General features: G+C 49.9%; 1 protein-coding gene across 2 annotated transcripts in view; it reads left to right on the top strand.

Moving 5' to 3' along the window:
* Positions 1 to 12,737, top strand: part of SNX1 (sorting nexin 1) — a 45,820-nt gene extending 33,083 nt beyond the window's left edge. The window contains exons 14-16 of one of the 2 annotated variants that reach the window (XM_087856870.1): positions 8,317 to 8,382; positions 10,830 to 10,982; positions 12,538 to 12,737. In XM_087856870.1, coding sequence (XP_087712996.1) covers positions 8,317 to 8,382; positions 10,830 to 10,982; positions 12,538 to 12,603 — 285 coding nt within the window. In that variant the 3' untranslated portion in view covers positions 12,604 to 12,737. Of the gene's footprint in view, positions 1 to 467; positions 540 to 1,109; positions 1,540 to 8,316; positions 8,383 to 10,829; positions 10,983 to 12,537 lie in introns of those variants that run through there. The other variant, XM_045810780.2, reaches the window with a different exon arrangement.
* The last annotated feature ends 196 nt before the right edge of the window (positions 12,738 to 12,933 follow it).

Below are 12,933 nucleotides of genomic sequence, written 5' to 3'. Positions count from 1 at the left end.
ATAGAACATCCTACCCCCAAGTGTGCCATGCCTGGTTTAGTGGTAGTGTTGGTTTTGCTCACCGTCTGCTGAGTAGGGAGACAGATGGAAGTGCTGGTGACTTGGTAGTTGTTGTGAACAGGTGTGTGTGTGTGTGTGTGTGTGTACACGTGCATTTGTGTTCTGAGGCAGAATAGCTGTTCTGTGTTGCTGGACCAGAGCAGACACAAAACAAAGGTTGCAGCTGTCCTATATCCGCTGGTCCCCTTTCCTTTCTCCTCTCTTCCTTCGTCCTCCAACGCCCGCCCACCGTGAAGAGAGCTTTGCAAGGCCTCGGCAGAAGCTGCTTGGCTGGAAGTTATAGCTATTCCAGCTGCTGGCTGTAGTTTCTGGGGCTGTGTTTGGCCTTGGTCAGCAATAAACATCACCCATCAAGAGGGGTGGGAGCAACTGTCTGGGTGATCACTCTAGAATCCTGTCTCCTATAGAAAGAGAAATCCAAGGACTTCAAAAACCACGTGATCAAGTACCTTGAGACACTGCTGTATTCACAGCAGCAGGTATGTAAGTTATGCAGGACTGTCCTGTGCGCCTGCGCCAGGGCTTTGGTAACAGGATGGGATGGGCCGGCCCTGTTGCTCTAACATGGAACATCTCATAGGGTCTTTTGTTAAGCAGGATTGCCCAAATCCTACAAGAATTTAGTTTTTAAGGACAGACCCCAACTCTCCCTATAACCTCGTGGTACCACCTAACCCTCTTAAGGCTGAGGCCTGAGTCTGTGTGGTGAACAGTGGGCCCCATTGTGAGGAGCTAACTGAGCTGGGCAAAGCTGTGGCCCCCGCAGGGGTACTTCGTCCAGGGCACAACCAGGACTCTCTTTAGCCATTTCCCTTGCACTTGATGCTTCCTCTCAGTCTTAGAGACAGGTAAGGGCAGTGTGGCTTGCTGGGCAATCCGCCCCAAGGTCTACTCAGCCTAGCCATTTCCTCAGCTTGGCCTCAGCTCCGGCCTCCCTTTAGGTGGCTAAGGGGTCTGGGGGGGTGCCGTGGCACTGTGCTTGCTCCCCTCCCAGACTCAGGCTCTGCCACTAGGTGGGGCACTTCCTTACTGTGCCCACTTCTTTGCAGCTGGCAAAGTACTGGGAAGCCTTCCTTCCTGAGGCAAAGGCCATCTCCTAATGGACCAAGGACATCAGCACCCACCTGCCTGACGCTGCCTTTTTATACTGTCCCCCACCTCTGCTGGACCCCAGTGACGCATCCTGCCTAGCCTGGACTTTACCCCTCCTCCCGGCCCCCACGACCAACCTGTCCCCGTTCTAACCGTTATTTCATTTAGCTTCCATATATATTTTCTTACCTGAGAGAATAGTTTCTTGCTTTAAGCAAAAGACCTACACTAGGTGGTGGAGTTAGGGGATAGGGGTGGAGTATTGATATAAATATATAAATACAAATGTATATTTTTCAGGATGTGGTTAGGAACTGGGAATAACGTTTTCTGTTACTCCTGATGGTGCCATGAAAAGATTATGTAATAAAATATTTTAAAATCAGGTCACACGACTCAGAATGGTGGTGCTTTTTGCTTTAGGCCGGGGAGCAGTTGGGAAGCAGGTCCGGAATACTCCGAACCAAGGAGTTGCCCATGTAGAGTAAGTTTCTCTCCACAGGAGTTTACAAGCTTTTGGTGCCATGTCCCTATGGAACTAGGATTCCTTTTTTTTCTATCTACCTCAGCTCCCTGCTCTGAGGGTCTCTTAATCTGTTTAATTCTTATTCCTACTTTTTTAGGGAAGGAGTTATAAAGACATCTCTTACAGTAAGAGAGGCAAAATGAATTCTCCTGCAAAGGAGGCAGACTGTCTTTTATTCTTACTGTTTCCCTTAGCTGCCCAGGGCTCTCTGAGTCTTGGCCTTGATAGCAGTCTTGTGTTCTGAACTTCTTTTTGCCACATCCTTAATGGACTGATTGATGTTAAAAGTGTAAAGGGGTGATAAGGACTTAACACTTAACCTCCACTGACAACAGAGCCAGCCACTCTGCCTCCAGATAAGGTCATGCAAGAGTTCCTAAACTTTTTGAGGTTCCAAGAAGCTTTACTGTCTGTGCCCAGGAGGTAGCATGCCAGCAAGAGGCCCCGAGTGCTGTGCACAGAGGCCAAGGGCATTCAAAGGGGTGCCTGGCCTGGCCTGGCCAGGGAGGCTTGAGTCTCAATGCGCTGTTGCTGGGCTTCCCCTTAGCTGTGTCCACAGCTGCTTAAATTGGCTGCTCAGAGTGGATTGTGAGGCTGCTCTGTGGGGCAGGGTTGGCAGACTGCCTGCCGTGGAACCCGACCACTCCCGGGCCCCTCAGCTCCAGCCCCAGAGATGCCCCTTTCTGAGGGTGCTCCAGACCTGCTCTGTTAGTTCTCTTTGGTGGGTGGTTAAGGTTTGGGGAGGGGCAGCCTGAGGCAAGAGAATGCAGTCAACAACACTGATTTCCAGTACACCAGCCTGATGGGGGCAGGGATGTGGGGAGGGGGTGGGGGGTGCAGTGCTGGCAAGTATCTTTTTCAACAGGTTGATTTTTTTGGGAAAAAGTCACTCAGTCTCTTCCTACCCCCCAGTATCCTCATTACCACCCTTGATTTTATCCTTCCAGTCTTTCTTACGTGTTTGCTTTTGCCTAATTGTAATAATATGCACAAAATATTTTGGATCCTGCTTTAATCATTCATAAAACTGTATGTTTTATAAGCATTTCTTCTGTATTGTTATATATCTTCACAAATTTTATTTCTAAAGCTATGTAATTTTAAGGCTTCCACAGAGTGATTTGTACCATAATTCTGACTCATCCCTTGTTGTTGGATTCTTGGTTGTTTGGTAAATTTTAAATTTTAGTAGAAGTTCAGTCTTACAGAAAAGTTACAGGATATCACAAAGAAATCCCATATATCCTTTACCCAAATTTACCAAGTCTTTACATCTTACCTTATTTGCTTTATGACTTATATTATCTATATCTATATCTATATCTATCTATCTATCGATATATATATATTGTATTTTCTGAAGCATTTGAGAGTAAGTTGCAGACCTTGTGCTCCTTTACCCCAAAATCTTTAGTATGTATTTCCTTAAGAACAAGGACGCTCTCTCATAACTTTAAACCGTTAAGTACAGTTATCCAAATCAGGAAGTTGGACACTGAAATAATACTGTTCTATAACCCATGGTCCATATTTAAATTTTGTCAGTTGTCCCAGTAATGTCCTTTATAGCAATTCCCTTATTTCTGGAGCAAGATCATGTGTTAACATTTAGTTGTAATATGATTACACGTGTCTCTCTCTCGATCCAGGAGAACTTCACAGCCTTTGGTTCATTGCTTTTCATTGCCTTGGCATTTCTGAAGAATACAGTCCAGGTGTTTGTAGAATATTCCTCAATTTGAATTGGCCTCGTGGTTCCATATGGCTAGATTAGGGTTTTGCAGTCGGGCAGGGACTTCACAGAAGGGATGCATCCTCGGCGAATTTTAAGTTGGTGTAGGGTGTCATTTGGTACCGTTAAGCTGAAGTTAACGCTGATCACTCGGTTGCTATTTTCCCTTTTGTGATTAACAAGGAATTTCTAAGGAGATACTTTGAGATCACGTAAATATTTTGTTCCTTGTCCATTGTGCTTTTCCAGCTCCATAACCTGCATTTACTGGTTGTCACTCTACTAAAGAAAAGCATCCTTTCTCCCTACTTAATAATCGACGTGTTTATCAGGACGGACGGACGGATGCCTATTTTACTCAGAGCTCAAGCCACTGTTTTGATTTACTTTGATCCTCAAATCATCCCAGATTTCTGGGAGGGTCCTGTGTCCCCTTCGTTTTTGAACACTTTTGTTACTTTCTGGCATAATAAAATGTTTCAGGCTTCTCTTGTGTCTTCCTTGCCCCAGCCCTGGAATCGGCCATTTCTCCATGGAGTCTTGATATTTTTTTGTCGGAGGAGTATAGTTAGAAGCCAAGATCCGGCTGCTGACAGTGCTCGTTGCTCCTGCAGTGTCATTGCTTCTAGGCCTTTGGTGGCCAGAGCAAGAAAATAAGGAAGGATAAAATCTATAGCAACAGTGAGAGAAAGAGAGCGCATAAAAAATTAGATTTTAGAAGTCATGAACTCACACGGATACTTCCAGTCGAGCCCATTGGGTTTATCCTAGTCTCCCTTTTCCATATCTGTAAGTCTCTTCTCCAAAGAAACTTAATTTTAAAACTTTCTCCTTGCTTTGTTATGTTCCATCCAATGATGGTCTTGATGCAAGTTTATTTTTATTTCCTTGGGACAGACTCTCTGGTTTCAGAACTTGCTCCTCACCCTCCGGCATCTGAGGCTGACAAGGCCCGTGCATTTCCGTGCAGAGCTTGCAGACGTGGCCATTGCAAAGGCCAACAGCAGATTAAGAGTACTGAGCCCACAGGCCTGCACAGTCGTACAAAAGGACTCATTCTACCTGGGGCCTCAGGAAGAAGAAATCTGTAGAGAAGAGGGTGCTTGAATTGTGTCTTAAAGGTGAATGAAGACGTGTTCGCCCCTTCTGCTGGGGCCATTCTGCCTCCCTGCCTCCTGACAGTGGGGGGTAGGCACATCTAGGGAAATGCAAGTGGCTCAGTGTGGCCAGAGTGGAGTCAGTGGGCAGTCTGCAGGGAGGGATGAGCAGGAAGCAGATCACGCCACTTGATGCAACTTGTGAGGTACTTGGAACGTTATCCTGAAGTGTGGGCAGCTACTGAAGGGACTTAAGCAGGAAATAACATGGTCACATCAGAAGGTGTGAGACTGGAAGCAAGGAGAGCAGCCAGGCTCATCCCAGCCAGCCAGATCGCTGAGGAGCACAGGAGGAGTGGTCTTGGAGCTCCGGGGACAGGCTCGGGAGGTGGACACGGAACCACTCTCATCTGGTCACTGACGTGATGAGAGGCCTGAGGGAGGGTGGTAGCTAGCCTGACCTGCAGGTTTCTGGCTGCGATTTTGGGGTAGACAGTGAAGCCCTTCATGACACAGGTAACACGGGAGACCAAGTAGGTCTGGAACAGATGGGAGCACAGCGGTGAGGACAGTAGGTGCTGACCATGTCCTGTAGTGTGAGAGGCTCCGCTGAATGGGAAGGGAGGCCCGTGCTGAGAGGTTGGAGAGAAACAGAGTGAAAGGAGCCTTTATTTAAACGTGGGTCAGACGTAGCATGTTAATAAAATTCGGAGGAGAGAAAGGGAATCACCGTCAGAGCCATGTCTGGGAGCAAATGCACAGAGCAGGGAGCCTCACTGCCAGGCAAGGAGGCGAGGAGGTGGGGAAGAAAGATACAGTGGGGCAGAGAGTAGAGGTCTCCTGCTTGATGTCTATAGCCTTCTCAAATAGGGATATTTTGTTTTCCTATTTTGAGTCAAGTGGTGTGGAGATAAGTCTACACTCCCCCCGTTTTTCCTTGCGTTATTTCCCCTAAGAATCTCTGGGCTCCAGAGTCTTGAGGATGAGGACTCTGAGCTGGAGGGACCCCAACATTCAATATGAATAGTCAGTGACAGAATAAATGAGAAGTAGGAATGATAGAAAGTGTCACACATAGATATTTGTAACTTTGAACTCTTTCCAGAAGACTTGCATTCTGGGGCATCTGGCTGGCTCAGTCAGTGGAGCATGCAACTCTTAATCTTGGGGTTGTGAGTTCAAGCCCCACATTGGGCATGGAGCCTACTTAAATTTTTTTAAAAATTAAAATAAAAAGACTTGCATCCTGAATGCATCTGTAGCTGGGAACCCTAAAGAGAATAAAGAATGCCTTTGCAGCTCAAAGTTTAAAAACAGGGAGATAATGAAATCTGCTAAGGGTGGGACTGGGAACTGGTTGAGGAGAGAGCATGGTGGTGGAATGAGTGTCCATTGCTGAGCATACTTGGGGCCCACATGGGAGTGGAAACCATGGATCGTGAGGGGCATCAGGCCCAAGGTGGTGGGATCTCCCCACGGCTAGCAGCCTGGGGAGACAGGAGGGAAGGGGATGATGATCCCTCCCGCAGCAAAGAAGAGCAGACCTTTGCTGCAATTCGCATGCGCTTAAACCGAACGCTGTATCTTTGGAGACGCTGGCTAAGATTTTGTGCTCTGCGCTTGGGGAGATTCGGGCCTGAGCCAAGCGTTAGAAATGGTAAGAGCCACTCATCGCTGTCTTCTGGCTGTGGGGATGGCGTGTACGTCATCTGCCAGTGTCCTAGAGCACCAGGTGGGTAGTCGATGATGGTGTTCTCTGCCAAACAGCTCTCTGAAGTGGTACGTCTCTGTAACTCCATGGTCCCCAGCAAAGATTTGGGCTCAAAATAGGTGCCGAATAGATAAATGCTGAATGATCTCCCGCTGCGGGTTCTACCACCTGGCATTCACAGCCTTCTGTGAGAGGCTGCGGCTCACCTTGCCTGCTTATGTCCTAGTGCTTCACCACAATGCCAGCACCTCACAGACACGGCCTCCCAACGTGCTTTCCTTTCTCACTTCTGTGCAGCCTAAGGAGCCTTTAGTAATGGCGGGCTTTGTACCTTTATTAACGCACCTGTCTCCGCTCCCTCCCTCTCTTCGGTCTCAGAACGACACCTGTCTGAGCGGGAGTGTACATAGGTAGAGATGGGGGGCACTGGCGAGTGCGTCAGAGCTCACAGACACATCTAGATCCAAGTCCTGAAGATGACCATGTGAAGGTGCCCATCCCAGCTTTGTTTACAGTTGTGGGAATTGGAATCGATTCAGAGGCACAGCGGGACGGGGTTAAATGGACTGTGGTGCATAACACATTTGGACAGTGTCGAGTCATGGGGGATGAGCATGGCTATGCGGACCTGGAGAATATGTTGAAATGAGAAAGTCGGTCATAGAATTACAGGTCTAGTATGGTCTACATTCATACAAAATTACATACATATATAGGAAGAATGTCGATTGAACTCTTATCTGTGGTTCCCTAGAGGGATGGAATTTTGCCTTATTTAAAATTTTTATGCCATTTTATGTTGCTTGGAATTTCTATGTATTATTTTTATATCATAAAAATTAAAGTGTTTTCATTATGGAAACACAACCCAGTGCATCCTTTGAGGCCTACTTTATAAGTACATTTTCCAGGAAGCTTTCCTTGATGCACTTTCCATTCTACCCCCAGACTGGAATGGGAGCCCTACCATCTTCGTAGCTCTTTGTCATCCTCTTAAACCTCTGGTCTTTCTCACTCTTGTGTGCATTGTTATCTCTGAGATGATCTCATTAGCCTCTGGGGCTCTGAACGCCTTAAGATCATGGACTGTGTTGTTCCTACCCGTCTTCACCGGCAAAGGCAGCCTAAGGGGGCAATGGCTGCCATTCAGCTCTGGCGATTATTGTTTTATGAGCCTGTGGGCCCAGATCTTGGGGGCTTTGAAGAGATCCAGAAATCAGGCCTGATTTGGTTTGGTAGGCCTTCCTGCCGTTGACAGGGATGGTGCTTAAGGGGGTACCTGCAGGCTGGGAGGTGATCACCAGCTGCCCCACGCTTGCCCCAGATAGGACTCCTCCCCTTTGTCCTTGTCTGTCGTGGAAATGCCCCTTTGGCTGTGATGACCAGACCTCGGGAGCAGAAGACACCCCTCATCCCCAAGGCTGCTCCGAGGGAGCCAGCTGCTTAGCCTCCGTCGGATGTACTTTGGGTCCAGGAAAACCACAGAAAACCACAGTCCAATCTGAGTTAGGACCTTTCCCTCTAGGGATGTAACCATTGTTTCCAAATGACTGCCCCCTCCTAGCTTCAGAGCTCTCAGCTTCCTCTTTCACTTTGAGTGGCAGCAGTGGTGACCACAGGGGCACAACCAGCAGGTCTCCTGGCAGCCTCACCAGAAATAATGATAAGGCACCTGGGAGGCGGGAACCTGCGTGGGGGCAGGGTAGTACCTTCTCAGCCCCGAGACTAACGATAACAGCTGTCATGTGTTAAAGCCCTACTCTGTGCCTTCGGCTTGGAAACATCTCTCATCTAGCATCAGGAACCTCCAGGTGGGCATCACTATCTGCATGGACAAACTGAGGCTTTGAGACCTGAAGCAGCTCGCTCAGGCTCACGCACACTCCCCCCCCCCCCAGCTCTGCGAGAAGACCTGAACCCAATCTGCTTGACTCAGCTTGTCTGCCACACCAGGTCCCACATGTTCTAGACAGGGATGGACAAGAGGAACCTAGATAATAATCGACTAAGTTGTTCTCAAAGACCCGAATAAAGCCACACAGTAGACCCGTTAAGGACGTGTTACCCACCTGACCTCTATGAGGTACTCTCTCCCCAGACATGCACAGTGTGTGGCCCCGTTGGGAAGCAGGAGCAGAAGCTGGAACACAGGGAAGCAGCTTGGGTGAGTACCCGGGGACCATTAGTGGCAGAGACTAAAATCTTCACTTGCTGAGAAACCACAGCACCCAGAGCTACAGTGGGAAGTGAGAGCACCTCAATCCCAGACCTCAGGGCCTGGGGCTGCCGTCCCTCCCAGCCTTTGGCCTGGCTTTCCTCTTGGCCTCAGTGCTTGGACCCACGACTCTTCACAATAAACCCCTGTGACTTGAGGGTTCCTGAGCCCATCTTCGTTCCCGGAACCTTAGCGCTGGGCACACCAGAAGGGCCGATTGGTGGGTCCCTGACATAATCATTCTAAGTAAGGGGTGTTGGGAGTCGTTGTAGCATCAGAAAAAACTCCCTGGGAAGCTGGGCTGCCTTGGAGGCCTCTGGCAGCCCCCTCTACTCCAACTTGGGTCATGTCTGAAGCAATTGAGCTGTCCTTGTCACCCGGGCAGGGGGGAAGGGATTCCTAGTAGTGACACTGCTGGCTGGAGCCCCAGGGCTAGAGCCTGTGTGCCCCCTGAGAAGTCCCTACCCTGAGTCAAACTTTGCTTTTGGGGCTGTGGCAGGACACGCTCATCAAAGGTGCTCTCCTAACACAACCATCTCCCGGGCACGTTTCCCCTTCTGCAACCTCCATTTCCTCATCTGTAAAATGAGTTTAGATTCCTCAATAATTTAAGACGTTTTAGCAGCACTACTATTTTTTTAGACATCTGCACCAAAGTCCAGTATTCAAAACATAAAGGAATGGTGTTTTATTTAAGATGTACCCATTAGGGGACGCCTGGGTGGCTCACTTGGTTGAGAATCTGCCTTCGGGTCAGGGATCGAGTCCTGCATCGGGCTCCTTGCTCAGCGGGAAGCCTGCTTCTCCCTCTCCCTATGCCTGCCATTCCCCCTGCTTGTGCTCTCTGTCAAATAAATAAAATCTTTAAAAAAATGTACCCATTAGAAAGGCAATTAGTAAGAACTCGGAGGCTATTAGGGTGAACGGTGGTTGCTGATTTACATCAAATTCTGCTCCCAATTTTTTTTTTGGTTGCACAATATTGACAAAATCAGGAAAATTCTTTCTTTTAAAGATTTTATTTAGTATTTATTTGACAGAGAGAGCACAAGCAGGGGGAGCAGCAGAGGGAGAGGGAGAAGCAGGCTCCCCCCTGAGCAGGGAGCCCCATGTGGGACTCGATCTCAAGACCCTGAGAGCTTGACCTGAGTGGAAGGCAGATACTTAACCTACTGAGCCACCCAGGCGCCCCAAAATCAGGAAAATTCTGATCACTGAGTTAGTAGTTAAAATGGTTCATTTTTTAACCTACCCTTGCAATCTCAGGATACTGAAAGAGGAAGAGTACAGCTTATGTGTGTTGTTTCAAGGTTGAATCACCAATATTAGGATGAACCATATGTAATTGCCCATATCCTGCTGTTGTGACCTACAGAAACGGCAAATTCATATAATTCAGTAAATAATAGGAGCTAACATTTATTTACTGTGTGCCCAGCCCCTGCTAAACATTTTGGAAGCCTCCTGTCTTTCAATCCGCACACAACGCTCCACTGTGCAGATAAGGACCCTGAGAACAGGGAGCTGTCTGAGCCTGTCCAGGTGACCAGAGCCTCGGGGGTGAAGCGATCAGGCGGCGGGGCTTGCGGGGCTGGGCCCCCTCGGGCTAGTCCGCCCCCTGCGGCAGCTGCCGGGCCCGACGCCCGGCGGGAAGAATCCAGCCTCTGTGCCCGGCGGCGCCCACCAGCCCAGGAGCTGTTTGTTTGCTTAAAGGGGTTAGCCACCTCCTGAGCAGCGGCGGCGGCTCCGCAGAAGCCCGGCCAGTGAAAGGGGCTTTGTGTGCCGGCGGCGGAGGGCCCCGGAGAGCCAGAGCCCAGCCAGGGCGGGAGCCGCGGTCCGGCCCACCTGCGCCGTCCCCAGAACGGGCCGGGGCGGGGACACTTGTGCCCCAGCCCTCGCTGCCCTCTGCTTGGCTGTGACCCTCATCCCCGGGGGCCAGTGTGGGAGTCAAGAGACTGGTGTCTACCCAACCAGGAGCCGTCGCAGGGCCGGGGAGTTGTGAACACCGCCCACGCGCTCCGAAAACTGGGCTCGGAGCCCCATTTGCGATTCAGCAGGCCTTGTAGGTGATGAGGATGATGCCTGTGGGGGGGCCTGAGAACCACTGCTCTATAGTCTGGTCTGGAAACACTCTGGCCAAGAAACCAGTGCTTTTAAGCCCCTTTCAGGCAGAAAGCTGGAAATGAAATTCATGTGTTAGGGAGTGATGGAGAAAAGACAAAAGCTCATACGGTAAAGCAGTCACTTTGGAGGTCTGCACGCCCGTCCCAGAGTGTGTGGAACTCCGTGTTCATATACTGAGCGGGCCGGTGCTGACGTACACAGAAAACAAGCTTTTCCTTTGACTGCAGTACGTGCTTTAGACGCTGCAGTATGTCGTGTATTTCTCTTGACAGGAAAATATTCTCCAGAACTTATCTCCCCAGAGACATCCTAAAATGTCTCCAGGCCAAGAATCTTGTCTTTGTTCATCTGGAGCTTCCCTCTTGTCACCGTGCAACCCTGGAAATAGGAGCTGCGCGTTTACCACCAGGTGCTTGACCGGTCAGGTGCGTCTAATCTCCCTGTGTAACTGGTGATGGAAATCCATTGATTTGAGGCTTCTCAGGAACACCTGAAAGTTAAGCAGGTAAATAAGGTGAACAACAGTCTGCAGAGAGAAAGGGAGAGCGGTGTCCAGTTCTGAAGCTTACCCCCTCACCTCCCCCCACGGGCCTTCCTCTAACTCCTCCCTCCTGCCTCTCTCCCAGGCCTTCCCTCTGCTGCCCAGCATTTCCCCAACATCCTCTCCGCCATTCAGGCACAGAGGCTCTCAACTAACAAATATTTTTTGAGTGTCTCCCGCATTCTTGGCACCATGGCAGCAAGCCCTGACAGGACTAGGTCCCTGGCCTGATGGCACTGAGAGTCTGCAGCAAAGTCAGGAAAACCAGGGAGGCACACAGTAAACAGACATTAACTATGTAATGGGAGACAGGGTGATAACACAGGGTAAGTGGTCGGGAAGGAAGGTCTCTCTGAGGAGGTTTTAGGCTAAGAATTGTAAGTTTTAGGTTAAGCCCACCAGGTAAGGAGTCAGGGAAAAGTGTTCCAGGGAGAGAAAACAGCAAGCGCAAAGGCCCTGAGGCCGGAAAGAGCTTGTTGGGTTTGAAGGTCACTGTGGCTGGAGCCTGGTATGTGAAAGGGAAGGAGAGGAAATGAGGTGAGAGATGGAGGCAGGGCTGGGTCACTTAGAGCTCTGTAGACTGGTAGGGAGGATGGGTTTTGTTCTCAGTATAACGGGAAACCTGATGGCTTGAAGCAATGCCTTGATGGTGGTATGTGCTCCTAGTTAGAGAATGGACCTTGTGTGAGAGAGGGAGGCAAGGAAAAACAGGGAGATCCATTAGGAGATGTAGCAATTTTCTGGGTGGTAGGAACAGAGACAGAGGGCAGTCATTAGGACAGGTGACCAAGAAGTTTAGAAGTCTAAGGGTCCTGGTCAGGGTCTCTGAGTGATGGGGCTCTAAAGTGCAAGGGAAGAAATGAAACCCCAGCACTTCTGTTCATAATGGGTCGTTTCCCTTACGGGAAGTTTCAGCTTCCTGATTCTGGGGCTCTTGTGAGATGGATTTTGGGGGAAGAAAGTGTGGGACATAGTATTGGTGAGACCTGCTTGCCCCCTTTGGGGTCATCCTCTCAGCTTCTCTCTGGGAGCAGAGCTGGGGATGGGGGTGGGGAGAGTTTCTGCTCCAGCTCCAAAGCACCTCTGGTCTAGTGGGGAGGAAGTGAGTCAGTGGTCCCCAGTCCCCAGCCCCTCCCCCTAAGACAGGTGTTCTGCTTCCTCCTTCCCACCACAAGGCCTCCAGCCTCCCCTCCCTCCACCGACTGCCCAGACCTTTGTTGGGAGAAGTCAGAGGAGTCCTGAATGGGACAGACAGCTCCCTTATGGCTGAAGTGTAGGGGGCTCAGTGGGAGAAGAGAGGCCCTTTTTAGCCCAAGGGATGAGAGAGTTCTGGATTAAATCCTGCCCCATACCCAGGAAGGCCCTGCCTGAAGGGGTAGGCAAGAGCAGCCTAGGGCCATCTCCCACAGTCCCCCTTCCCCGTCTATTGCCCTATATAGGGAACCACCCACCTCTGCCTCCAGGACAAACCCATCTTCTCAACACCTGCTCTGCTGAGGGCTTAACAAGGATCATCTCAATTTTTATACACTCTCCTGAGGGAGGCCTATTATCCCAATTTTGCTGATGAGAACAGGTCTACACAGTTCAGGAAAGCCAACGCAGAGCCCAGGTCCCTAAACTGCTTCTTCCCGGCAAACTGGACCTGAAGCAGGTTGGGGCTGAAAGATAAATGCATGGATGAAAAAAGCAAATGAATGAAGGGGCTTGTGGATGCTGGGAGAGGCGGACATCAGAGCCAGATTGTCCAAGCCCTCTCCAGGTGTGGCTGCGCTCCCAGGGTCCCGGTGAAAGATGGAAGGAAGGGGATGGGGCAGTCTGGTCCCAGAGATGGG

This window comes from Ursus americanus, chromosome 28, assembly GCF_024610735.1.
Source record: "Ursus americanus isolate L20-20 chromosome 28, mUrsAme1.1.p, whole genome shotgun sequence".
Classification (NCBI taxonomy): Eukaryota; Metazoa; Chordata; class Mammalia; order Carnivora; family Ursidae; genus Ursus; species Ursus americanus.
Note: the sequence above shows the minus strand (reverse complement) of the source record. Positions and strands in the feature narration are given on the sequence as shown.